General features: G+C 45.7%; 1 protein-coding gene across 1 annotated transcript in view; it reads right to left on the reverse strand.

Moving 5' to 3' along the window:
• Positions 1-25,079, reverse strand: part of LOC107114610 (orofacial cleft 1 candidate gene 1 protein homolog) — a 52,186-nt gene that overhangs the window by 11,688 nt on the left and 15,419 nt on the right. Inside the window, exons 3-4 of the mRNA XM_015416147.1 lie at positions 19,827-19,893; positions 19,349-19,525 (exon numbers count right to left, since the gene is read on the reverse strand). Coding sequence (XP_015271633.1) covers positions 19,349-19,525; positions 19,827-19,893 — 244 coding nt within the window. The remainder of the gene's footprint in view (positions 1-19,348; positions 19,526-19,826; positions 19,894-25,079) is intronic.

The raw sequence follows: 25,079 nt of genomic DNA on the forward strand, positions 1-25,079 counted from the left end.
TGCCCATGGGGTTTCCCTTCCAAGCCATTTTTTTCCCCGGGGGGGGGGGAGGTCTGGAGTTCAGTTGTGATACCCAGCGATCTTCATGCTCCACTTGGAGGCTGGCTACCCTAGGCAGGGTCTGCCATACCCAGTTTCTTGCTGTGGAAGTTGAGTGGGTGATTTCGGACTAGTCACAGACTTTCAGCCTAGCCTACCTCACGGGGTTGTTGTGCAGATCAAAACAGGGAGAGGAGAATGATGTAAGCTGCTTTGGTCTCCACTGTGGAGAAAGACTGTACTTTTCCTCCTGAGGAACCATTGCTGCCAATCTCCAGGTGAGGGCTGGAGATCACTCAGAATTAAAACTGCTCTCCATATGGTAGAGATCAGTTCCCCTGGAGAAAACAGCTGCTTTGCAGGGTGAACTCTGTGTCATTATACCCTGCTAAGGTCTCATTCTCCTGCCTGGGTCCCCACTGTAGAGAAGGACTGTAGTTTTCCTAGGTAGAGGCTGCAGGTGGTGGTGGTGGGGGGAGATAGAAAGCTGAAGTCAGAGGGGCAGATAGAGGTAGGCTGATGGTTGGCTGGGAAGGAGATAGGGTTGCCACCTCCAGGAAATTCCTGGAGATTTTAGGGTTGGAGCCTGGAGAGGGTGGGGTTTATGGAGGGGTGGGACCTCAGGCATGTACAATGCCATAGACTCCACCCTCCAAGCTAGCCATTTCCTTGTGTGAGGAATAATAGAGAGAATTTTCTACAGAGTTACTACAGAAAATGATTTTGCAATGTATTTTTATTGACTCTTCGTTATTTTTGCCACGGATGTTATTTTTGGATTTCCAGTCTCCAGGTGAGGATGGGAGATCACTCAGAATTACATCTGTTCTCCAGATGACAGAGATCAGTTCCCCTGTAGAAAATGGTGGGCTCTGTGTCATTATACCCTGCTGAGGCAGCCTCCCCCAAAAAACAGCCAGTGTGATGTAGCAGTTAGGGCTTCAGAGCAGGGTCTTCCAGACCCAGATTCTTCCTGTGGAAGCTGATAGGGTGATTTCAGACCACTCATAGACTTTCAGTGTAACCTGCCTCACAGGGTTGTTGTGCAAATCAAAAGGGGGAGAGGAGAATGATGTGAGCTGCTTTGGTCACCACTGTGGAGAAAGAGTGTACTTTTCCTAGAGGCTACAGTGAGAGGGGAAGAGATGGAAACCTGAAGTCAGAGGGGCAGATAATGGTATGTTGATGGTTGGCTGGGAAAGAGATAGGGTTGCCATCTCTGAGTTGGGAAATTCCTGGAGATTTGTGGAGTGGAGCCTGGAAAGGGTGGGGTTTGAGGAGCAGTGGGACCTCAGACAGGTACAATGCCATAGACTCCACCCTCCAAACCAGTCATTTCCTCCTGAGGAACCATTGCTGCCATTCTCCAGATGAGGGCTGGAGATCATTCAGAATTAAAACTGCTCTCCAGACGGCAGAGATCAGTTCCCCTGGAGAAAATGGCTGCTTTGCAGGGTAGACTCTGAGTCATTATGCTCTTCTGTGGTCACTTTCCCTCCTGCTTGGGTCCCCACTGAGGAGGAGGAGAAACGGAGATGGAAAGCTAAAGTCAGAGGGGTAGATAATGGTATGTTGATGGTTGGCTGGGAAGGAGATAGGGTTGCTACCTCCAAGACAGGTACAATGTCATAGACTCTACCCTCCAAACCAGCCATTTCCTCCTGGGGAACCATTGCTGCCAATCTCCAGAGGAGGACTGGAGATCACTCAGAATTACAGCTGCTCTTCAGATGGCAGAGATCAGTTCCTCTGGAGAAAATTGTAAGCTCTATGTCATTACACCCTGCTGAGATTGCCACAGCAAATTGACGCTAAGTGCCCAAGACCAGGGCACCCACCCAGAGCCTCTTTGTAGAGCTTGTTGTATTTATTTCCACAGCAGACCTTATTCCTAGTTACAGTATAAATCTGTGGGGAAACTAGCAGCCAGCAGCTCTCTGTGTGAAGATACTCCCATGGCAAAAACTGGATTCAAGCCTCTTCCCTTGCTGTTGGGCTTCTTCACCAAACCAAGTATAATCCATACCACTGAAGGAAACCCCAATAACAGAAACAACAGCTTCCAGGTGGGGCCTGGGGATCTCCCAGAATTACAGCTCATCTCCATACTACAGAGATAATTTCACCTGGAGAAAATAAGTGCTTTGAAGGATGGACTCTATGGCATTGTACTCCACTGAGGTCCCTGTCCTCCCCGGGCTCCACCCCCAAATCTCCAGGAGTTTTCCAAACTGGAGCTGGCAAGCCTATGTCCCCTGGTCCCAAACCAGTGGCCAGGGGGAACCTGGCGATCCTACCCATTAGCAAAGATGGGACATCCAAATTGTACTGGACTGTTGATGTAATGTTAGCAGCAGTGATCTTGGAGTGTCAACAAAATATGCTGAAGAACTTCCTGCACTGATGGCAGTGACAAGTCCACAAAGAACTGTAATGACTGAGTCCATGCAAAGGATCCTACCTTTGTAAAATAGAGTTAGATTTTGTCACCTATCCAGTTCATTGCTATGTATTCCTTGTGAAAGTAACCCACAGCAAATATAAGCTATTTGGGGCAGTAATGTATCATTTGGCCCCATATTACTAATCTATAAAATATGAAATGTCCTAACCTTGATAGTGCAGGCTAGCCTGATCTCACCAGATCTCGGAAGCCAAGCAGGGTCAGCCCTGGCTAGTATTGGGATGGGAGACCTCCAAGGAATACCAGGGTCATGGCAAGGAGATAGGCAATGGCAAACCACCTCTGAACATCTCTGGCCTTAAAAAACCCATGGGGTTGCCATAAGTCCGCTGTGACTTGATGGCACATTCCATCACTGCCAAAATATCAAATATGCTGTTGGTAGCTAGCCTGATCTCGCCAGATCTCAGAAGCTAAGCAGGGTTGGCCCTGGCTAGTATTTGGATGGGAGACCGCCAAGGAATACCAGGGTCGTGACGCGGAGGCAAGCAAATGGCAAACCACTTCTGAACGTCTCTCGCCTTGAAAACTCTACGGGGTTGCCAGAAGTCAGCCGTGATTTGATGGCACTTTCTACCACCATCAGAACTATTACTGAGAAAAGGCTTCCTATGCATTAAAACACTTCTTAGCATACGTGAAAGTCTGGGAACTTTGTGTAAATTTTGGTTTCAAAATAGATGAGTAGGAGTTGGGATGGCACTTTCTAGCATGCCACTATAACTGAAGGGTAAAAAAAAGAATTAAATTTTTAAAAAAGCATACACGAGTGAAACATATGGCCAGGATAACAGACACACTGCAGCAATCCACAGTATATTTGTTTTAGGTTTTGAAAAAAATAGTAATCCAAGCAGCAGCTCCTTTTCAGAGACTAAATGAAACTTTGATATGAAACTAGGTTTAATTTAGATTTCTGGACTGGCACACTTTGACTGTCAGTCTCTGTTCCTTCCATGCAGTAAGTACAAGACCTGAAAATTTGCTTTACCTTGAGGTCTCAATAAAGAAAAAATAAATGAGTTTCATTTTTGTTACTTTATCTGTCAACAACTACTAGGCTGGTATGAATCTTGGCAGTATGTAATCAAAGTCTTATGTACCGCAATAACGGAGCTGGTCCACCTTATTCAGCGTAATTGTTTTCCTCTAGCACAAGGCACAGTAAGAACATGCTCTCTTTCATATGTTGGGAGCATAATTCACTTGGGTGTTAAAAGGGAAAACGGCGCGGGGTATCTCTCCCCAGATCCATTGGAGTCATAAAATCTAAGATACTGAAAAGATGCTTGCAAAGATATAAAACGCTTTTTGATATACATGGGCCTTGAGTCCATCATGGTGCACCGTGTCATGCAGGATTTGAGTCCAGTAGCACCTTAGAGACCAAGACAATTTGGGGGGTGCAGGCTTTCAAGAGGCAAAGCTCCGTTCATCAGATGCTTAGCCTATATTGCAAGGCTGTTTTGCTTTGCCCTCAGGGGCACATCTGACTTATGGAGACCCCCATAGGGTTTCCAAGGCAAGAGACTTTCAGAGGCCTTTTGCCATTACCTGCCCCTGCGTCGCATCTCCCGTCCAAACGCTAGCCAGGGCCCAGCTTGCTTAGTTTCCGAGATCTGATGAGATCAGGCTAGCCTACACTATCCAGATCAGGTATATCGCAAAGTAGAATTTTTCCAAGTGAATCTGATTTAAAATGGCATACAGGCACTGCGGTTTATAAGAGTGGCCATCCTAGAATACTTTCCTAAATAAATACATTTATTTATTTCCTGCTGGACTGAGATCCCTGCATGTCAATGGAGAGTGAGTGCATGACGGGCGGTACTTCATTTCTGCAACCAGGGCCAAGAGTCATGCATACAGCCTCCTTTGGCCTACGTTGTTCCCTTTCTAACAAGAAATGTGCAACCAAAAGTCCACTTCCAAACTGGGTTGTGTTGTCTGTGTCAGATCTTTATTCTGTTGGGAGCTAAACATGTAGCTGGTCTATACTTAAATAGACAACTGATTGACAGGGAATGAAAAGTATAAAAGAAAGGGCTTCATATAAGATCTAATCAATTTCTAGCTTTACACACTACAGAGTACACAGTTTGGGACTGGGGTTCTCACCTAGGGCTGCCAGCCACCAGGTGGGACCTGGGGATCCCCCAGAATTACAGCTCATCCCCAGAGATTAGTTCTCTTGAAGAAAGTGGCTGCTAGAGAGAGGACTCTGTAGAATCTCTGTAGAATCTTACCCCACTAAGGTCCCCATCATCCCCAAGCTCCATTTCCAAATCTCCAGGATCTGGATCTGGCAACCAGCAACCTGGATCTGGTAACCCTACCCCCCATTGCCTGCCGATGGCCAGGGAGTAACTGGCAACCCTATTCCCACCATATGTAATAGTCAGATGAGAGTTGCGGGTTCTCCTCAATTCCTGGATGCATGGTGCCTGCTTCAGTGTGTGAGAATGGCACATGCGGAAAAAAGGCTGAAGTCTCCCCTGGCCCCCCGGCACACATCATTTTCCTGATTTTCCTGACTCTGACCTGTACGATGTGTATTTCCTGGGCCTATGCACTGTGCCTCATTACTGGGTTCGTCACAAGGCCTATCAAACAGATGTGCATTGGGATTTCCTGGGTAAAAGTTAGATTTTCAAGCATAGGAGGGCACAGTTTGAATTAGGAACCCAGTACATGGGGAGAGGAGGATTAAGCCTTCCCCCATGCCATTTTCCTGACCTAAAACAGCCCTGGGAAGTCCAATGGGGAATTATTTTATTTATCGTACAGCAGTGTGTTGCATAGCCACGAGATCCTAAGATTGTATGGTAACCAGAAGTTCCAGCTCTTTAGCTTTATGCACCACTAGGTGGTGAACCAGACTTGTTATTTAGGCAAGAGGCCAATCAGAGGTGGTTTGCCAGTGCCTGCCTCTGTGTCACAGCCCTGGTGTTCCTTGGAGGTTACCCTTCTAAGCAATGTTCCCTCTAAGCTGTGGAGTCCTGTGAGCAAAAATTCTACTTGGTGAGCTACTGGCATTAAAGTTGTGAGCGAGCGATTTGGCTACTGCATAAATCAGTTTGCTCTGGAGCCCTCCTTCCTGAACGAAGACAAGAATGTGTGATCCGGAGGCTAAAAAAGGTGAGCTAGCTCACGCTAACTCAGCTTAGAGGGAACACTGCTTCTAAGTATTTGCTAGGGTCGACCCTGCTTAGTTTCCAAGATCTGATGGGAACGGGCTTGCTTGGGCTATCGAGGTTCGGGCTTCCAAAGGGGGAAATTACATATAGCCATGTGGTAAATGTGTAGTCCCCAATGGAGGCCTAAGCCCGCTCTTTCCATGCACTGTGGACCTAGTCTGAATTGAACATAACATAAAAACATAATAGACGCCAATGTTGGATCAGGCCAAAGGCCCATCCAGTCCAACACTCTGTCACAAAGTGGCCAGAAATACCAGGTGCCATCAGGAGGTCCACCAGTGGGGCCAGGACATTAGAAGCCCTCCCACTGTTGACCCCCCCCCAAGCACCAAGATGACAGAGCATCACTTGCCCCAGAGCCCCTATCTATACCTTGTGGCTAATAGCCATTGATGGACCTCTGCTCCATATGCTTATCTAATTCCCTTTTGAAGCCCTGTATAACAGGGAATCACATTTCACCTGGGAGCTTCCAGCCCATGTCTCCTTGACAGTCTGGAATGAACTGGGAACAATGTATTTTTCTAGGTCCTGCATACAATTCACAGAATACCTGGACACATTTGAGATGAGATGGGAGTGCTTCTGTATCTGGTGGAAATGTTCAGCTTTTAGGCTGGCTTAGGCTGCAGCATTTTTAGAAATTGCCCATATATTACATATTCATTGCAAAAGGTTTGCCAGCTTTAGAGCACTAGTAGTGTCAAGTGGAATTATTCATTTGTTGGTTACTTCCTCAGAATTCTAAATGCACTATTTGCATTACGTAGCCACCAACCCCAGTTTGCAAATTCACAAAGAGAACAGAATCTTTTAAACTCATCTTTTAAACTACACACATACACACACCATTAAAATAAATGTTAACAGTGTGTTAACACTGTACAGAAGCATAATTCAGCAGCTTGAGGAAATCTTGCAAATGTTTCCTTTGATTCGGAACAATTTGGAACTCTATGAGTTGCTTTGCTGGCTTGATGGCTTGGAAGAAACCCAGAATCTCCAGCTGAAATATGCTCAAAATGAAGCAATTTTGGTCTGAGTTAGAATCATTTATTTAAATTGGGTTATTAGCGCCCCACCCCCCGGCCACTGGCATGGATGGGAGGGGAGGGTTGCCAGATCCAGATTGGGGAAATCCTTGAGATTTGGGGGTGAAGCCTGGAGAGGACAGGGACCTTAGTGGGGTACAATGCCACAGAGTCCACCCTCCAAAGCATCCATTTTGTGCAGGGGAACTGATCTGTGTAGCCTGCAGATGAGCTATAATTCCAGGAGATCCCCCGATCCCACCTGGAAGCTGGCATCCCTAGGGGAAACCCTATTATTATCTTCTAAATATATATGAAAGCTTAGTCTATCACCCTTTCTTTCTATTTCCTTATGTGGAACTGAAAACTGTAGGGCAGGGGTGTCAAACACACAGCCCGGGGGCTGGATCAGGCCCGCAGTGGAACTGGCTATCTTCTCTGCTTCTTCCAGTTCTGCTGTTGCTGCGTCATCGTAGGTTTGCAGCTTACAGATGCACACCTGAACAGCATACTCAAGATTGCAACATCACAGACATTTTGATGCAGTAATTCAGAGCAAGAGGTGTCAGTTATCAGACGCTGTTAAATAAACTAAATATTGCAAGAGTGCTAATGTTTTAAGCACGTTTTTATTTTAAGTTTAAAAATGCTTTGTGTTTGTGTCCTTTATAAAGTTTATATCTCTGCTACCTGGCATTATATTTGATGACACACATGGCCCGGCCCAACAAGGTCTCATTTATCTCAGATCCAGCCCTCATAACAAATGAGTTCGACACCCCTGCTGTAGGGCTCTCCTGATTTATGATGGATGAAATTCTGGCCTCCATTTTCAATATGCTATAATAGTCAAATTTTATCTAACTATTGAGTTTGAAGCCTAAAATGAATAAAGGGTTCAGAAGGTGAGCAATGTTTCTCCACATATGATTTGGTTAGAAATTGCTTCCGTGCACCCGTCCAGTCAATGCGAAGAAAGATAAGCAAAGTGTGAACATGTGTAAAATTGGCATGGCTAAGGTCCAATAAGGCAACCCCTTTATCTACACAGGGATCAAGAAAGTTGTGGAATCTTTTTCCTCAGACAAAACAGCAAATCAGGAGACGCTTCTGTCCAGGATGCTTTAAATATAGAATATATTTAACATAAATACAATATAAATACACAATAGTTACTGTCTCACTGCAGGAAGTCAGTATAGATGACTTATGGGAATGTTTTGAGTTCTTGGGCCAACTCACATATCAGCCAAGTGAAGGATCCTCTTTGCATGGTGCGTTAGGTGCAGGGGGATTAATTAGGTTCACCTCTAAGTCAGGATTGGATCTCCTTGGAGCCTACAGATTTAGTCCTGATTTACGCTATGAATCAGAACCAGTTTTTAACCTCATTTAAAAAATCGAGGCACGCTTCACAGAAAATAAAGAAAGACTGAATAAAACCATTCCTCTAAGAAGTATTAAAAGAGGTGAAGGCTGTTTGAACAAGTATTTCTGCATATTTAGTGCAGTATTTAATTTTTTAATGACATATGCCTACTTGTACTTTATTACACGTCTTTTAAAAAGTAAACTTTTCGCCAAAGAAGAATAGAAGGAACATACGCAGGAAACCAGCCATGCATTCCTAATCAGAACTACACCCTTCTAAACTCACTGACCTCAATGGAATTAGAAGAGTGTAATGTGGTTTAGGATTGCACTGCAAATTATGCACTGCAAATGAAAACCCTGTATCAAAATCGCCTTTTCCACAGAAAGGTCACATGTCATGGATAAGAACTCAAATACTGCTTTTGACCTGACATGTAGGGTTGCCAAGTGAAAATTCCTCCGGAGCGGGGGACTCCCGTCCGGCATCTAGAGCACGCACACGTCACTTGGAAGTGACGTGACAATGCCGAGCATGCTGGGGGTGGGGCCACGACCATCCGAGGGAAAACCATAGAGTTTTCCCTCGGATGACCGTGGCCCCACCCCCAGCGTGGTCGCATCACTTCTGGGTGACGCGCACGTTGGGGTGAGGTTCCCCCCGGGGCCCAATCCACCAGCGCAGGGAACGGGCCTCTAGGGCGGGGGTTTCCCCTCCCCCTGGGGGGACTTGACAAGCCTACTGACGTTAGCTTTCCACACACAGGGAAGTTTTGACACGATGGTTCTTTTAGACAAGTTATCTCCTAGGTGCATTCAGAAGTGGTACAATCATCTGAGAACACCTGGGCATCACATCTGCATTGAACTGGCAATTTGATCAGCACTAAATAAAGGACTAAGTGAAGAGTCTGCCCCCCCCACCTCAATCTGGGTTGCTTCAAAATTCCTGTCCCATCTACGTGTTCAGCACACATATCCTCTTCTGGCATTCCTTCTTGGAAAACGGACTGCGTCTGCTGCTCTTTGTACAGTTAATTCTCCTTGCACAGCATCCTGGACAGGCCTATTGGCAATTCTTTTTACTGCAGTCAGCAGAGGGCATTGTGCCAGTGTAAGACCTTCTGGTTTCCTGGGGAAATACTACAGGCTCACTGTATGAGAAAATAGTAACGGGTATTAATAGAACCCGTTAATAAAGACACTTGATGATGCCATTTTTAGGAAACAGGTTTGCTATCAAAATTTAAAGTCACAGGGAAATTCAGTAGATGGGGAGGCTGGCAAATTTTGAAATCTGTCATTTTACCAACATGGGGACAGATATGTAAGTTGAATCAATGTATAGTGGGTTTTGTTTTGTTTGGGGGGACAGTTTGTTACACTGTGTGCCTGAGAATTTCTCCTAGAATACTTCTGGCTGAAATACAATGCGGAAAGCTGCACTCAAGCACTTTCTCAGTAAAAATAAAAACCAAAGCTGTCGGGGGGGGGGATCCTTTCTGTATTGCGAACGCAACATATGCTTTTGAAGGACAAGGCTGAAGGGCGGTTGAGTATATAAGGGCTGGATGTTTGTTTGTTTGTTTAATTTGATTTGTATCCCACCCTACCTGCCAGAGCAGGCTCAGGGCGGCTCACATTAAAAGATTAAAATACAATAAAACACAAATTCCTTACATACAAACACCTCATAAAATGCATATACTTTACAGATACAATTCACAAATTAGTGCAATTAAAGTGCTAGTGGTGGTAACTCTTGGCCCTGATGTTGCAGATGTAGCAGGAAGTATGGCCAAAGGATGTTACTGTTGACATGGCAGGCAGATGCAGTTGTTGTGAAGGGCCTTATCCCAGTTCAATGTTATTAGTAGAGGCTCCTAATCGAAGGCCTGGTGGAAGAGCTCTGTTTTACAGGCCCTGCAGAACTATAAAGGGTCCCACAGGGCCCTGATGTCTTCCAGGAGCTCATTGCACCAGTATGAAGCCACTACTGAGAAGGCCCTGGCCCTAGTAGAGGCCAATCTGGCATCTTTTGGTCCAGGGAGAGTCAAACGGTTTTGGGACCCCGACCTCAGTGCTCCCTGGGGAACATGCAGGGAAAGGCGGTCCCTCAAGTAGGCAGGCCCCAAACATATAGGGCTTTAAAGGTCAAGACCAGCACCCTGAAGCAAATCCGGTATGCTATCAGCAGCCAGTGCAGTGCCTTCAGCATAGGCTGGATGTGCTCCCGCACAGAGAGACCCATCAACAGCCTGGCTGCCACATTTTGCACCAGCTGCAGCTTCTGGATTTGTGACAGGGGCAGCCCCATGTAGAGAGCATTACAGTAGTCCAGTCTTGAGGTGACCATTGTGTGGATCACTGTTGTCAGATCATTGCGTTTGAGGAAGGGAACCAACTGCCTTATCAACTGGAGATGGTAAAAGGCTGTCTGGCAATGGCTGCTACCTGGGCCTCCATCATTAAGGAGGCATCCAACAGCACTCCCAAACTCCTGACCTTCGATGCTGGCACCAACGGCGTCCCATCGAAGGCCAGTAGTGGGATCCCTACCCCCGGTCCACTCTGACTCAGGCACAGGACCTCCGTCTTCATCGAATTCAATTTCAATCAGCTCAGTCTAAGCCAACCTGTCCAGATCTTCTGGGGTTGAGTCGGACCGGCCGCCCAACATCAGATATAGCTGGGTGTCATCTATATATTGGTGACACCCCAGCCCGTGCCTCCAGGCAATCTGAGCAAGGGGGCACATATAGATGTTGAATAGCATCAGGGAAAGCAACAGAACTTGTCAGTCCATTAAAATCGCAAAATATCTGTTGAAGATGAAAATTTAAAGGATGGTACATGGGGTGACATATAATCTATAAGGGGATACCTTATAGATAGAGGCAAAAGATGGCAGGTGAGAAGGCAGAAATGGCATTCAGTCAATTATGGCTGGCAATGAAAATTCCTTCCCATTCCTTTGATTTAGCCCAGAGGACAGAGTTTAATGATAGGAAGTTAGAAGCCTGAAATCCAAACCTGTACCAATACTGAGAAGGAAGAGGAAGAGGAAGAGTCTGTTGGCATTTTGGAAGTGTGATAATAGCTAAGGTATTCCACCACAAAATGGCTTCTGTGGGAGCTGGGGCCAAGCACCTTCCTAGGACTGAGGTAGTTGTTTCATATACAAAGATGATGCCTCCCAGGTTCTGCTGAAGTACCCACTGATTCAGTGAGGTGTGGCTTTTTACTTTAGGGAAACAGAAGCTTTGGGAAACAAGCAAGTGGGTGGGCTCCAGAAGCACACCAGCAGGTGCCATGGCACCTGCAGGCACTATGTCAGGGATCACGGGTTTAAGGTAGCTGTTGGCATGACTGCCAACTGAAGGTGCCAAGTGGTTGACGGCATGAGATCTCAATCTCACAACAAAATATCAAACTGAAGCTTTTCCTAATTCTTTCAGGAACTGTTGCCCCTGAAAAGGCGCTTCCTATTTACTGTACAGCAGAAGGTTTGCGGAGTCTGGTCATGCTTAATAGTTTAATATGAAATTGATACTTAGGCTGAAATTTCTCCTTATATATAAAAAAGTTTTCATGTGAGACGTTCCACAAGCCTCCCCAGCCTTTGAGGCCCTGGCCTGTCATTCAGGAGGGGGACTAATCCCCTGGCCGCATTGCCTCCCTCCGTCACCTCAGTCCCGCCCGCAAACCTGCCGGGCAGTCTCTCGCCCTCAGTCTGCAGGGAGCCGCCGGGCAGGATGGATGCTTTGGGGGCTGCACGTGTCCGAGCCATGTGCCAATCCTGCCACCCACTGGCCTGACAGTGGTGGAGGAGGCCCATGGGACGCCACCACCCGACCGAACACGGAGGAGATGGGGACCGGAGGCCGATCCTCAGACTCCACTTGCCTGGATGCCCTTCCACCGGGCATGGCCCACTGACCTGACATTGGTGGAGGCGGCCCATGGCACGCCGCCACCCGACCGAACACGGAGGCAGTGGCGGCCACTTCTGTCACCCCTCCACCCTGGAGTCTGCAGTGGGGGGAGGAGATGGGGACTGGAGGCCGATCCTCCCACCGCCATGCCCATCGTCACTGCCCAAAGCCCACTTCACCCCTCTGCCCGCTCTGCGGCTGCATGGGGCCTAACGCCCCGCTCGCCTGCAGAGCGCTTGATGTGGCCCCGATACTGCTGCCACCCACCCGGCCATGGAGACAGTGCCGACCTGTTCCAGCACCACTCGAGCCTGCAGTCTTGCCAGCGGGCACTGGCGCCACGCTGGCCCTCATTTCCCTCGCAGACAATGTGTGGACCAACCCCACATCAGGCAGAGGGCCCTCACACCGTGGCCACTCCTCCTGCTGCACTGGCCCCCACAGCCCAGGACCAATACGCATCGCCAGCCTGCGACCCAGCCACTGCCACCATGCCGCCAGGGCAGCCTGTGGTGGCGCCAGCCCAGAGGCCGCTGCTCATGCCCGCAGTGCGACTGTGTCACGGCTTGTGCCACCGCCACGGGGTCCCACCGGCGCAGCCAGTCCGGGGCTGCAGGGAGCTCTCAAATCCTTCTAGCGCTTGTTGTCTTGGTCCTACAACGGGCCTTGCTCCTAGTTTAAATATAAAGATGGCATTTTGGATTACAAAAAAATAAAATATGCCATACAAAAAATACATGCAATAAAGAGTGCAATAAATCACAGTCTTGTTCCTTCCGTGAAAGCACGGTCTGACCAATTCCATTGACTACAACCCTATTTCCTGTATAAAAAATGTACCACTAAACAATTTTGTTTTACACATTTTGCAGAATGATAAAAGTGTGAGAGCCTTCCTAACTACATCAGGTAGGCCATTCCACAAAGTGGGAACCACAAGAGGGAATGCTTGGGTAAGAGTGTGCAAATATTACCAACCTGATAAAAAGCCCAGTTTCTCCATTGTTTGGATTGGGTCAGCAATATCCAACACAGCAAAAAGCTTTCTGATACTTAACTACCGTAAGAATTTGGAAACAGGTCTGGAGGCTTATTCACTCTCGCAGTCTGTGAAGTGGAGGAGGGAGAGGCAGGTCTCCCAGCCAATGTGATCCTGGGGTGGGATTAGAGGAGCGGCCATTAGCCAATCAGGATACCTTTCGTAGCTATTTCCCTCCCACGTCTCCTTGTGAGCTGCTGGCTGGGACAAAGCCTTGGATTGCTTTGGAGACTCCTGCCTTGCTTGGATTATACAAGGTGTGCAGACCATGGCTGGACCTTGGACTCCTATGCTGGAACCTCTGCTGGACTAAAGACAGGTTTGATTAGTTTTGATTATAAGTAGTACCTGGCTTCTTAGTTTTCCCTGTAGAGCTTTGCTATGAAGGGGGTGTTCTCAGTGTGTGTGTTTGTGGGGGGGAGTGGAAGAGGATTTGTTGTTATTAGTATACTGTTTTTATTTTAAGTGTTGTCCATTTGTTGTGTGTGTGTGGGGGGGTTACTCTTTATTTTGTGGCTCCAGAAACCCACCATTTCCCCCCATAGGAAACAATGGAGAGAACAATGGCTGGGGCACCCTCTTTAGGGGGGCATAAAATCATACCCCTCTGTCCAATGTAGTTGAAACGAGGGCTCTTTAAAAGGGAGGGAGGACTAGGGTTCCTGAAATTTTGATGCCATTTGGTAACAACAACAACAAAAAATCAATCTGGAAAAAACCTCAATTTCCCCCCATAGGAAGTAGTGAGCAGACATCCAATCCGATATTAATGGAAATGGAAATTTCCTTGGCACAAGTTACCAATGTAATACAAACACTCCTAAAACTCCCACTGCCCTTTGTGAAATTATGATGCAGAACCGAGGAATTAATCAAAAAACCAATGTAGTGATGACCTAGCAAGTGTACTAGGCCTGGCTTCCAATGCCAATTGAGCTGCAGCTTTATTTATTTATTTTATTCAACTTATATCCCACCCTTCCACATGGCAGGCTGAGGGCAGGTTACATCAAATTTGATAAAAATGCAATATACAAAATTAAGACAATTAAAACACTAGTGAAATACCACAATAACCTTCATCCAGTGGCATTGTCATTGAAACTAAAACCTCACAGATGCCATCTCTGGTATGCAGTTCTGACCCACTGAAGGGAGGCCCAGTAAAGAGGGAGGGACATTCATCACCCTAGTTAAAAGCCTGGTGGAAGCCTGGTGGAAGAGCTCCGTCTTGCAGGCGCTGCAGAACTGTAAAAGGCACCGCAGGGCCCTGATCTCTTCCGGGAGCTCATTCCACCAAGTAGAGGCCAAGGCTGAAAAGGCCCTGGCCCTAATCGAGGCAAGATGGATGTCCCTGAGGCCAGGGACCACCAGAAGATGTTGACTGGCAGATCGTAAAGCCCTTCAGGGCTCATAGAGGGAGAGGCGGTCTCGCATATATGCGGGCCCCTGGCCATATATGGCTTTAAAGGTAAGCACCAACACCTTGAAGCAGATCCGGTACTCAACAGGCATTTAGTGTAGTTCGCACAGCACTGAGCAGATGTGGGCCTGCACAGGTAGCAACATCAGTACCCGTGCTGCTGCATTCTGCACCAGCTGCAGTTTCCAGAGCAGAGTCAAGGGCACATAGAGAGTATTACAATAATATCTATATCTATATATCTATATCTATATCTATCTATCTATATCTATCTATCGATCGATCGATAGATAGATAGATAGATAGATAGATAGATGATAGATAGATAGATAGATAGATAGATAGATAGATAGATAGATAGATAGATAGATAGAGATATAGATATAGATATAGATATAGATATTAACTTGCCCAAATGGGTAAAGGTTTTTTTTAAGGATTACACAAAACAGCAACAAAGAAAAGAGCAATACATTTTTAAAATACCTAGACATTGTCTCGCTCACAGTATTACAGTAATCTAAACTGGAAGTGACCATTGCATGGGCCACTGTAGCCAGATCCCAGGGAGTGAGATATGGGGCCAACTGCCTGATCTGTTGTATATACCAGTTGTAGAAATAACATAGACTAACAGTGCAAGTCTGAACATAGTTCCACCCTTCTAAGTCCATTAAAGGCAATGATCTTAGAAAGGTATAACTATGAATGGGATGGCACTGTAAGAAAGCAATCCTAAAAAGGTCTGCTCAGAAGCCTACTGAGATCTATAAAACAGGGCTTATTTCCAGGAAGGTATTCTTAGGACTGCACTGTAAACATGTATTCTGAGAAAGTTACCAATTCTATTCTTTGATCTAAACAGAGTATCCAGAGCGCTCTGGGCTACCCATCCCAGGATACAAATGTGGGAAAAACCAATGGAAAATTGCCATAACAGTAAATTATTGGTGGTGTTTAATCTGGTACATTTTGGCCCTGGGTTGGCCCAGTTACAACCTCCATCTTTTAACAAAATGGATTTCAGACCCTGTCTCTGTGTAGCTTGCCATCAGATATTGTGACCAAAGCTGAGACTGAAATGATACAGCACCAAGTGATTGCTGTGCATTCCGTAATGAACGTATAACTGCGAGTAGCTGTAAACTCTGGGAAAACATCTCTAAGTATTGATAGAAAGCATTCATTTGGAAGGGGCAACTTGCCTAATGCTTGTCCAAATGAATTTTCACAGCGGAAGACCCCCTCTGATGAGAGGACCTCATGATGTTTGGCCTTACTGACAGTGTAAGAATATTGCTCTGCTTAAACTAGTTTGATGTGAATTGTGGATATTTACCCCTGCATAATAACATGAAGGCTTCTATATATTGAGCACTAGATGAAGCTGTATGGTACAACTGAAGAAGCATCAATGAAACGAAGATTGGAATCCGGAGTCTTCGTCCTATGTCCTGTGTGCCGGCTTCTTTTGTACACTCTGTGTTGTTGTATGTCATATGTATACACTATATTGTATCTGTTTGTACACATTTGTGTTATATAAATATTCTTTGCTCCTTTGCACTTCAGCATAGTGCCTCTGATTTCGTTATTTATACAGTGCTTTTTTTGGTTATTACCCAAGTAGGGTTGCCAGCCTCCAGGTGGGGCCTGGGGATCTCCCACTTTTACAACTGATCTCCAGCTGACAGAGATCAGCTCCCCAGGAGAAAATGGCTGCTTTGAAGGGTGGACTCCATGGCACTGTACCATGCTGAGGCCCCTCTCTCCCCAAAGACCGTTCTCTCCCGGATCCACCCCCAAAGTCTCCAGGTATTTTCCAACCCAGACCTGGCAACCCTATACCCAAGGAGCTGGGGGCCTCACAGATTGTGGAAGATGACACCAAGGAGCAACTCTGTTTACAGCCGCAGTCAGCCTGTCCTTTAGACACAGCTACAAGGGCCTCCACAGAATTATTGGAGAGGCTCTCAAAATCCTCCAGAGCTGCCTGGAAATTAGCAGGATCCATTAACCTCTGAGGGCAGATCGTCTGAATCAGTCCACCTCCCCTGTAGGGAGGAGACAGCAACTGCGTCTTCAGAAGATAGTGATCTGACCATGATGAGGGCCAAACCTCCAGCCCTCTAATCAGATCACCAGCAAGCTACTCAGAGCAGAAAATAAGGTCTAGAGTATATTCTTTTAAGGCCCCGGTCACATGGCAAAGTTGCCGCGGGGGAGGCACGGATGGTGGACGGATTATCCGGGCGCGATCACACCCCAACATCTGGGAAGTGGAGCACACCTGTGGCTTACCGCCAACAATGCACCTTAAAAAACTAGTACCTCCAAGGTACTAGTAAACGTTTGCCACGGGCTGCCTCCAGACGCCCGTGGTGTGATCGCGCCAGCGCGCGGCATTCCCCTCCGGTCCCTCGTTTACCTGCCGGCGCCGAGGGAAGGACCCGTGGTGTGCTGCCGGCGTGTCTGATCGCGTAATCGCGCATCAAACTGTGCTGGGGCAATTATATCCTGCCTGTGTGACCGGGCCCTAAATGTGTTGGGCCCATTACAATCTGAAACAGACCCATGGTTGTTATGGCAGCAATGAAGGCCTGTCCCTGACCTGACAAGGCCACCTTGGCATGTATGTTGAAATCCCCAAGGACAATCATCCTCAGGCTTCTCAGCACCAAGTCCAACACCAGCTCCATCACCTGTGAACTTAGGCAGATCATGAGAAGGAGGGCAGGAAGGGTTGCCTCAGTGCTTAGTTCTTGTGGCCCTTTCTTACATGCCCAGGGAAATGCTGATTGTCACTTTGGGGTCAGGAAGCAATTTTTCTCCAGGCCAGTTTGGCTGGAGATCCTGGAGGTTTTTTGTCATCTTCTGAGCATGGAACAGCAGTCAGGATGTGGGGGAGAGGTATTTGTGAATTTCCTGCATTGTGCAAGGGGTTGGACTAGATGACCCAGGTGGAGGTACCTTCCAACTCTATGATTCTACGACCATAGCCAGAGATTCTGCAGGTAACCTAGGCGGACGTTACACCAGTGGGATCCCTAATCTATCCCTGGTGCCCAATACAAGGTATATACAATCAGAGCCAATCCCTGTCTGCACCAGGTACCTAATGATGGGGAAATAATCATGGAAATGCCAGCCTCCCCCATCCTCCTGTTCAAGGTTGGTGAAGGACATGATACCCAGGCGGTGTGAGCTGTGTCAGAGTCACCACATATGAGTCATCCAGTTGAGCAATGTATACAGGGCACAGCTTTTCTTGGCACAGAATTTGTATTACAGATTCTGCTTCTCTTGGCAAAGAATTGTGATTCTGCTTTCTTGCAAATTATGCAAAGCTTGATCGAAACCTACCGGTATGCACTGCAATGTGTCCTGTTCAGCTAGTGAAGAACGTCTCAGGGTCTTTTCTTCTCATTTTTATAGTCTGAATGCCTTTCTCTGCATCTGCTTTTAAGATGGGTTTATAGGGCAGAAGATAGGGCCAAACAGCTGTAACATTTATCAGTTTATCTATCCACTCCCTTCTTTCCAAACATTACTATCCCACACCAGGACTTTTCATGGTACCTTGGATGTCAGCAGCCTCTTTTTGAGAAATAATAAGCAACACAAATAATTTGCAGGGTCATCCTATGACAGATGCATCAGCAATTAAAAGGTTCATCTGTGATGGAAATCACTGGGGGGGGAGACATGCCCTTCTCAATCTGACCCCCCACATTCATTCTGTTGCTGTTACCAGATTACCCAGCAGTATTTGAATTCCTCCACACCAAAGGACACAAATAGATCAATACTTCATTATAGAGCAAAGTCCCTACATGCTGAGTCCTGGTAAGTCTTCCCTGCACAAAGCATTGTAGTAGGGCACTGGCAAAGAGCATGACCTAGCAAGTCTCTGGTTTAAATTTCATTTTAGCATAAACTCATTGGGTGGTGTTACACAAGATACTGTCTCTGAACCCAAATCCACTGTGGAGAATTAATGATATATGTTAAGACATGTGAATGTGCAGAGGAAGTGCTATATAAATGTTTACATTAAATAAACCTAAACAATGAAAATCAAGGATTTTGTTAATAAAAAGGAAGCCACATCCATAACTGCAATTTGGTAATCTATTATTGCAATTCATGGAGGCCAGTATGTTTTAATATATAAAGGTGATGGAAAGTGCTGTTGAGTCACAGATGACTTATGGCAACCCTGTAGGGTTTTCAAGGCAAGAGACATTCAGAGTTGGTTTGCCATTGCCTGCCTCTGTGTCACTACCCTGATATTCCTTGGAGGTCTCCCATCCAAATACCAGCCAAGGCCAACCCTGCTTAGCTTCCGAGATCTAATGAGATTGGTCTAGCCTGGGCTATCCAGGTCACGGCAGTACATAAATAGGTTTTTAAAATACAGAAAATGTGGACGTAGTAAATGCTGGTTTGCAAAGGCATTTGGATGAGGGCTTTCAGGGAATTCTTTATTTGATTGATGCCTCATGAAAAGCACTCTCAGTATCCAGTGAGCCACCTGAACTGCAGCACATCATAGATATTAAGGTAAGAGGATACCTTTCTCCTCAGAATGAGCAGCATGCATTTCCCAAGCAGTTGTGAATAAACTGTAAAGATTAAAAAGGGAAAGGAAAAATGTTCAAATAATCAGCCAGATATTTTCAGCAATCGTTTTTGCCCTTCCAGTTGAAGCAGCCCAGTGTTTCCAGGAAGGGCTGCTGGAGCACACGAGAATGGAATGTCTCGAGCCTACCATGGAATGCACAGGTTAGATCAAGAACATAGGCACTGTCACTCCACGTGATGATGATCAAGAGTGAAATCTCACCTCTTGGTTCAGCTTGGGCTTGCAGCCCAAGTTTTTGTTGGTGAGCTGCACGGGTGCGATCCAGCTTGTCATGTCTAATAATTTCCTCCTCTGAAGTCTGAGATGCTGAAAGATCTGTGCTGCTGATGTTAAAAGCTGGATTTGCAATGCCTTCTGTTGCAGCTCTCTCTTCCTTGCCTATTTGGGGGGGGGAGGGGAGGCAACAAGGTCAGAGGAGCACGGAGACAGTGACAAGCAGAAAATTCCTTCTAATAATTCCTTTGCTGAAAGACTCGAATGTTATCAGCAATGAACGGCACCAAAACAGAATTAGGTTAAAATTAACTCTTTATTTTAAAAGGGGGGAATAAATGATTAAAATAATTACAAATTGCACCCTGACAAGCAAGAGCAAAATTTTGCCCACAGCCATTTGTCTGTAATTAGTTAATTAATCCTTACACAAATTATGAGCAATAACTCATCAAGCAAGGCTCACCCATCAGAAATTCAGCCGACTTGGATTTCTTCTGCTTAGTTTGTTTCTGAGCCTTCTGCTGGAACTTCTGGAGGGAAATTGTTAAATGAATAAATTAGCTTAAGAATGAAGATCACCCTTTACGATCAACAACTAACACAGTATTTTAAATATGGGATGGCATTGAAATGTCATTTAATTTACATCTCCACTAAAGGGGTCAAACACTAATTGAACAACAGAAGTGGAAGAATTAAATAAAAACAGGAGGAGAAAAGTTAAGAAAAATGCCAAATGAAGGTCACATTAAAATACTTCTTTTTTTAAAAAAAACCCCAATTATAATTAATGCGAAAGAACCTTTGCCAACAGAACAGCAATGGAAAATTTGCCCTTGGATTCAGCATTTAGTGGGAACAGTCTGTTAACTGGATGTGCATATAGAAAATTTATAGACTCAAAGTGTATTTATTTATAATGATAAATGTGCTTTTTACTTCCTCGGATTTCTTCAGGGCCCAGTTATATCAGAAAACATTGTTGGTAATACCAAAGAAGCTGGTAATCCGTGTGCTTGCTGCGGTCATGCAAATTAGCAAAAGAAAAAGAAAACACAGTTGGACATTTTGTTCAAAACCATGAAAAGCAAGATGCCAACGAACAGTCTCATACCCAGCAGAGTGCAACAGGGTATCAGACCCTACTAACTTGTGAAAGTTCAAACTACATACAATGGTGATAGACCTATTTGCCTAAACCTGGGGCTGTCCAAACCATATAAAGTGTTTATGGGGGAGCTGCATTTTTGGAGAAAATGGGCCAGGCAATTGGAAGATGCTAATCCTTCCCTACTCCTTCTATCTGCATCTTAGAGTTTTAGTTTAGGTGACCTCTGCTACCAAGAGTTAGTCTGTCTGGAAGAAAAGTTATGGGGAGATAACTGGCCAGCATGAAGAGGGTCAGTGAGAGCCAGTTTGGTGTAGTGGTTAAGTCTGCAGACTCTAATCTGGGAGAACTGGGCTTCATTTCCCACTCCTCCATTTGCAGCTGCTGGATGACCTTGGGCAAGTCATAGTCCTGTTAGAGCTGTTCTCTCAAGGGCAGTTCTCTCAGAGCTCTCTCAGCCCCGACTACCTCACAGGGTGTCGGTTGTGGGGAGGGGAAGGGGAAGGGGAAGGAGATTGTAAGCTGCTCTGAAACTCCGAGTGAAGGGCAGGGTATAAATCCAATCTCTTCTCTTCTTCTTCTTCCTTACTTGTGAACCTACTTTTGTCTAAAAATCAGACATCAACTCTACTTAACATATAATTATGGTAAGTTTAGGTTACGATAAATGGATCCAATGCCACCACATTTCACTTTAAAAGTTAACATCACTTTAGACCAGGGTGTTCTCAATGTTTTTGAGCTCACAGGGACCTTTGGAATTGCCACAAAACAACTGTCATGGGAAACAGAGCTATCCACAAAATGGTTGTCGTGGCTTATCTGTGGTCACACAGTGAAGATCCTTGTGCTGTGGTGGCAGCTGCTGCTAAAGCAACATGTCTTTAAAAATGTACAGCCAATCAAATATCCAGTGGCCAATCAGAAGCCCTGCTGGGTAGAAGAAGAAGAGGAGGAGGAGGAAGAAGAAGAAGAAGAGGAGGAGATTGGATTTATACCCCGCCCTTCATTTGGAGTCTCAGAGTGGCTTACAAACTCCTTTCCCTTCCCCTCCCCACAACAGACACCCTGTGAGGTGGGTGGGGCTGAGAGAATTCTGACACAAACTGCCCTTTTTCAATGACAGCTGTGCCAGAGCTTGTGACTGACCCAAGGTCACATCAGCAGGTGCAAATGGAGGAGTGAGGAATCAAACCTGGTTCTCCCAGATTAGAGTCCACGCACTTAACTACTACACCAAACTGGCCCCAACTGACCCCGCCCACTTTCTAAAAACACTTGACAGGCTGCAGAAAAGTGCACCATGGCACCTGGGGGCACCAGATATGGGACTCCTGGTTTAGATCAAGGAACTATTCCAAAGTAGATTCTGCCTTGTTCTAAGTAAAAGATTCAAGACCTGTGTGGCATATCTAAAATGTGCCACTCTTACCAAGAAACACACCAACAGTGAAATCCTAAACAGAGTTACACCATTTTAAGCCCACTGACTTGGGATGGATTTAGAAGGAGGCCACTCTGTTTAGGATGAACTTCAAGTTAGACTGATAGCTAATGGCGAGATAGTTGCATTAACAAACCACAATAGAAAATGGTCTTGATTAATGTAGCATGGTGATTAAGAGGTTTGGCTCAGGAAGTCTATAACTGACATCTCCCCTGGGTCACCTCTGCCATGAACTCACTAGGCGACACTATTCTCTCACCCTAGTTTATTTATTTTTATTGGATTTTTTTTACTCGCTGCTCACTCAAAGAGTGAGCATTAAACTATTAAAACATTAAACACTAAAACTAATAAAGTAAACAACATAAAAGCAAATAACAAATATAAAACATTAACGTTAAACTATTAAAATACGTGGCTATCACCATACCACTAAAAAAAAACCCCAAACGTTAAAGGTTACTCTCCAAAGGCCAACCTAAACAATTCAGCCTTGCATGCCCTGCAGAAATTAAGCAAGTCTGGCAGGGGATGGGTGTTATCTGAGAGTGCATTCCACAAGGTAGGGACCACAACTGAGAAGGTCCTTTCTTGGTGACATGTAACTGAGCCATCCTGGGCCACTAGAAGATGACTGAAGGGAGCTCAAGAGGTTGTAATGGGAGTGGTGGTCCCACAGGTATAAAGGTCTCAGACCATTAGGGGCTTTAAAATTTAGCACCAACACCTTGAATTGGATCCGAAGACTAATTGGTAGCCAGTGCAGCTGCCACAAACTTGGAGTAATACATGCTGAACATAATGTTCCAGTCAGCAACCTGGCGGCTGCATTCTGGACCACCTGCAGTCTTCAAAGTGTTTTCAAGGGTAGCCCTACGTAGAGTGAATTCCAGTAGTCCAGTTTGGAGGGGCCCATTGCATGGATGAATGTGGCAGGGTCTGACCCAAACAAATAAGGAGCCAGCTGGCAGGCCTGGTTTGGTTTAAAAACGCCGACCGTGCTACCATGAACACTTGTTTATCCAATGATAGCACAGAATGCAACAACGCTGACATAGAACACTTCCCTCCCTCAGAGGCAGAATATTTTTTCTCCATTTTACTCTCACTTTCTGACTGAACAGCCCTTTTTATCTATGTTCTTCTTTTCTGAAGAACTAAGGCTATCACACTGTAGTGTATTCAAAGCTGCCTTGAATGCATGATATGTTGTGAAACATCTAATTGAAGTGTAATGTAAAGCTTCGTCCTGGGCTAGGATCCAAATCCATCCAATCGTGTTACTAGCCCAGGAAGCACCTAACCAATCACTTTCAAGCAAGCTCCCTGAGCGGGAACATCCGTGATTGGTCCTTATGTGAACAACCTTATTGGTCTTGCTGAATCACTCTCTGACTTCTTTGTTAACCGAGCGACTTATCACACAGTATGAAATTTTGCTGCTGGCTCAGCCCAGGAACTTGAAAGAAAGGGACAAGGTCTCTCTCTTTAACTTAAACTACTGAAATGGCACTCAAGAGGCCCTTTAAAGTTCAAAAATAGCAAAATATTTTATTCAACATAGAGAGGGAAAAGACAGGTGAAATCAGGGTTAAAATTTCTGAGGTAAATCAATGAAGAACTCTGAGGTAAATCAGTACAGGCACAGACTACAGTTCATATGTTTCAAGCAATTGAGAGTTTCTTAAGCTTTTTGCAGTGACATAGAATCTTTAAAATGGGAAGCTTTTGTTTCAGTGTTTCCCAAACACCCCAGTATACTTTCTTGAGCTTAACTGTCTCTTTTGGTTTCTAGAAGGCAGAGATACTCTATTCATTACCCAAACTCTTTCACTAAACACACCAGTACTCTTCTTGAGTCTTAACTGACTCCTCAGATTTAAAAGGCAGTTTCTAAACAGCCATGAAATTAAAAGTTGCCTGCTTCTTGGGAGGAAAACTATGACAAACATAGACAGCATAATAAAAAGTAGAGACATCACCCTGCCAACAAAAGTCTGTATGGTCAAAGCAATGGTATTCCCAGTAGTAATGTATGGCTGCGAGAGTTGGACCATAAGGAAAGCTGAGTGCCGAAGAATAGATGTGTTTGAATTATGGTGCTGGAGAAGACTCTTGAGAGTCCCTTGGACTGGAAAGAGATCAAATCAGTCAATCCTAAAAGAAATCAACCCTGATTGTTCCCTGGAAGGCCAGATACTGAAGCTGAAGCTCAAATACTTTGGCCACCATATGAGAAGGGAGCACTCACTGGAGAAGACCCTGATGCTGGGAAAGACTGAAGGTCAAAGACGACGGGGACGGCAAAGGATGAGATAGTTAGATAGTGTTATCGATGCAACAAACATGAAATTAAGCATACTCCGGAGGACAGCAGAAGACAGGAGGGCCTGGCATGACGTGGTCCATGGGGTTGCGAAGAGTCGGACTCGACTGTGTGACTGAACAACAACCCAAAAAAAAAAAACAACACCAGACCAGGGATCTCTCCACTCTTCAGTGCTATCTCCCTGTTCTAACTGGGTAGTGAAATTCTTCTCTCACTATTCCCTTTTCTGGCCTGAATGGAAGTCTTCACCTAACTAGCCACTTTTCTACCAGCTTTCCCAGTATTCCATCTGTGTTAGGGCTAAACACAAACCCTGTCAACAGTAAACCTTTCTCTGTCAGGGCTAGACTCAGAGTTGTCAGTACTAGACTCTTCTCAGTCAGGACTGAATTCAAACTCCCCTCTCCTCAGCATCCAGCTCTCAAGACTCTGTCTGCACAACTGCAGGGGAGGGCGGGCTGTAAGCCAAATATAATAAATAAACTGGTGCTAGCCAATCAAATTCCTTGGAGCAGCCTGTCAATCAAGGCTTTCTGGCTCTGTGAGGAATTAACCCTTCACAGTCCTTTGCATATTTACACAACACTACTGAGCTTTCAAAGTGCAATCCATCACAGCAACCACGCCCTGAGGCTCTTTACAGAGTGTACAGCTGTCAGCTGGACACCATCGAGTCTTGGGAGTGACTCTCCAGCTGGCATCTCAGTCCCTTCCAGCCACATGACCTCCATCTTGGATAGATTCAGCTTCTGCCAGCTCCCCCTTAACCAGTGGACTACCATATCCAGGCACTGGGATAAGTGCTGAGAGCCCTGCTGCTGGCTGCTTATCC

The sequence above is a fragment of the Gekko japonicus genome, unplaced genomic scaffold (genome assembly GCF_001447785.1).
Source record: "Gekko japonicus isolate JY-2015 unplaced genomic scaffold, Gekko_japonicus_V1.1 scaffold423, whole genome shotgun sequence".
NCBI lineage: Eukaryota > Metazoa > Chordata > Lepidosauria > Squamata > Gekkonidae > Gekko > Gekko japonicus.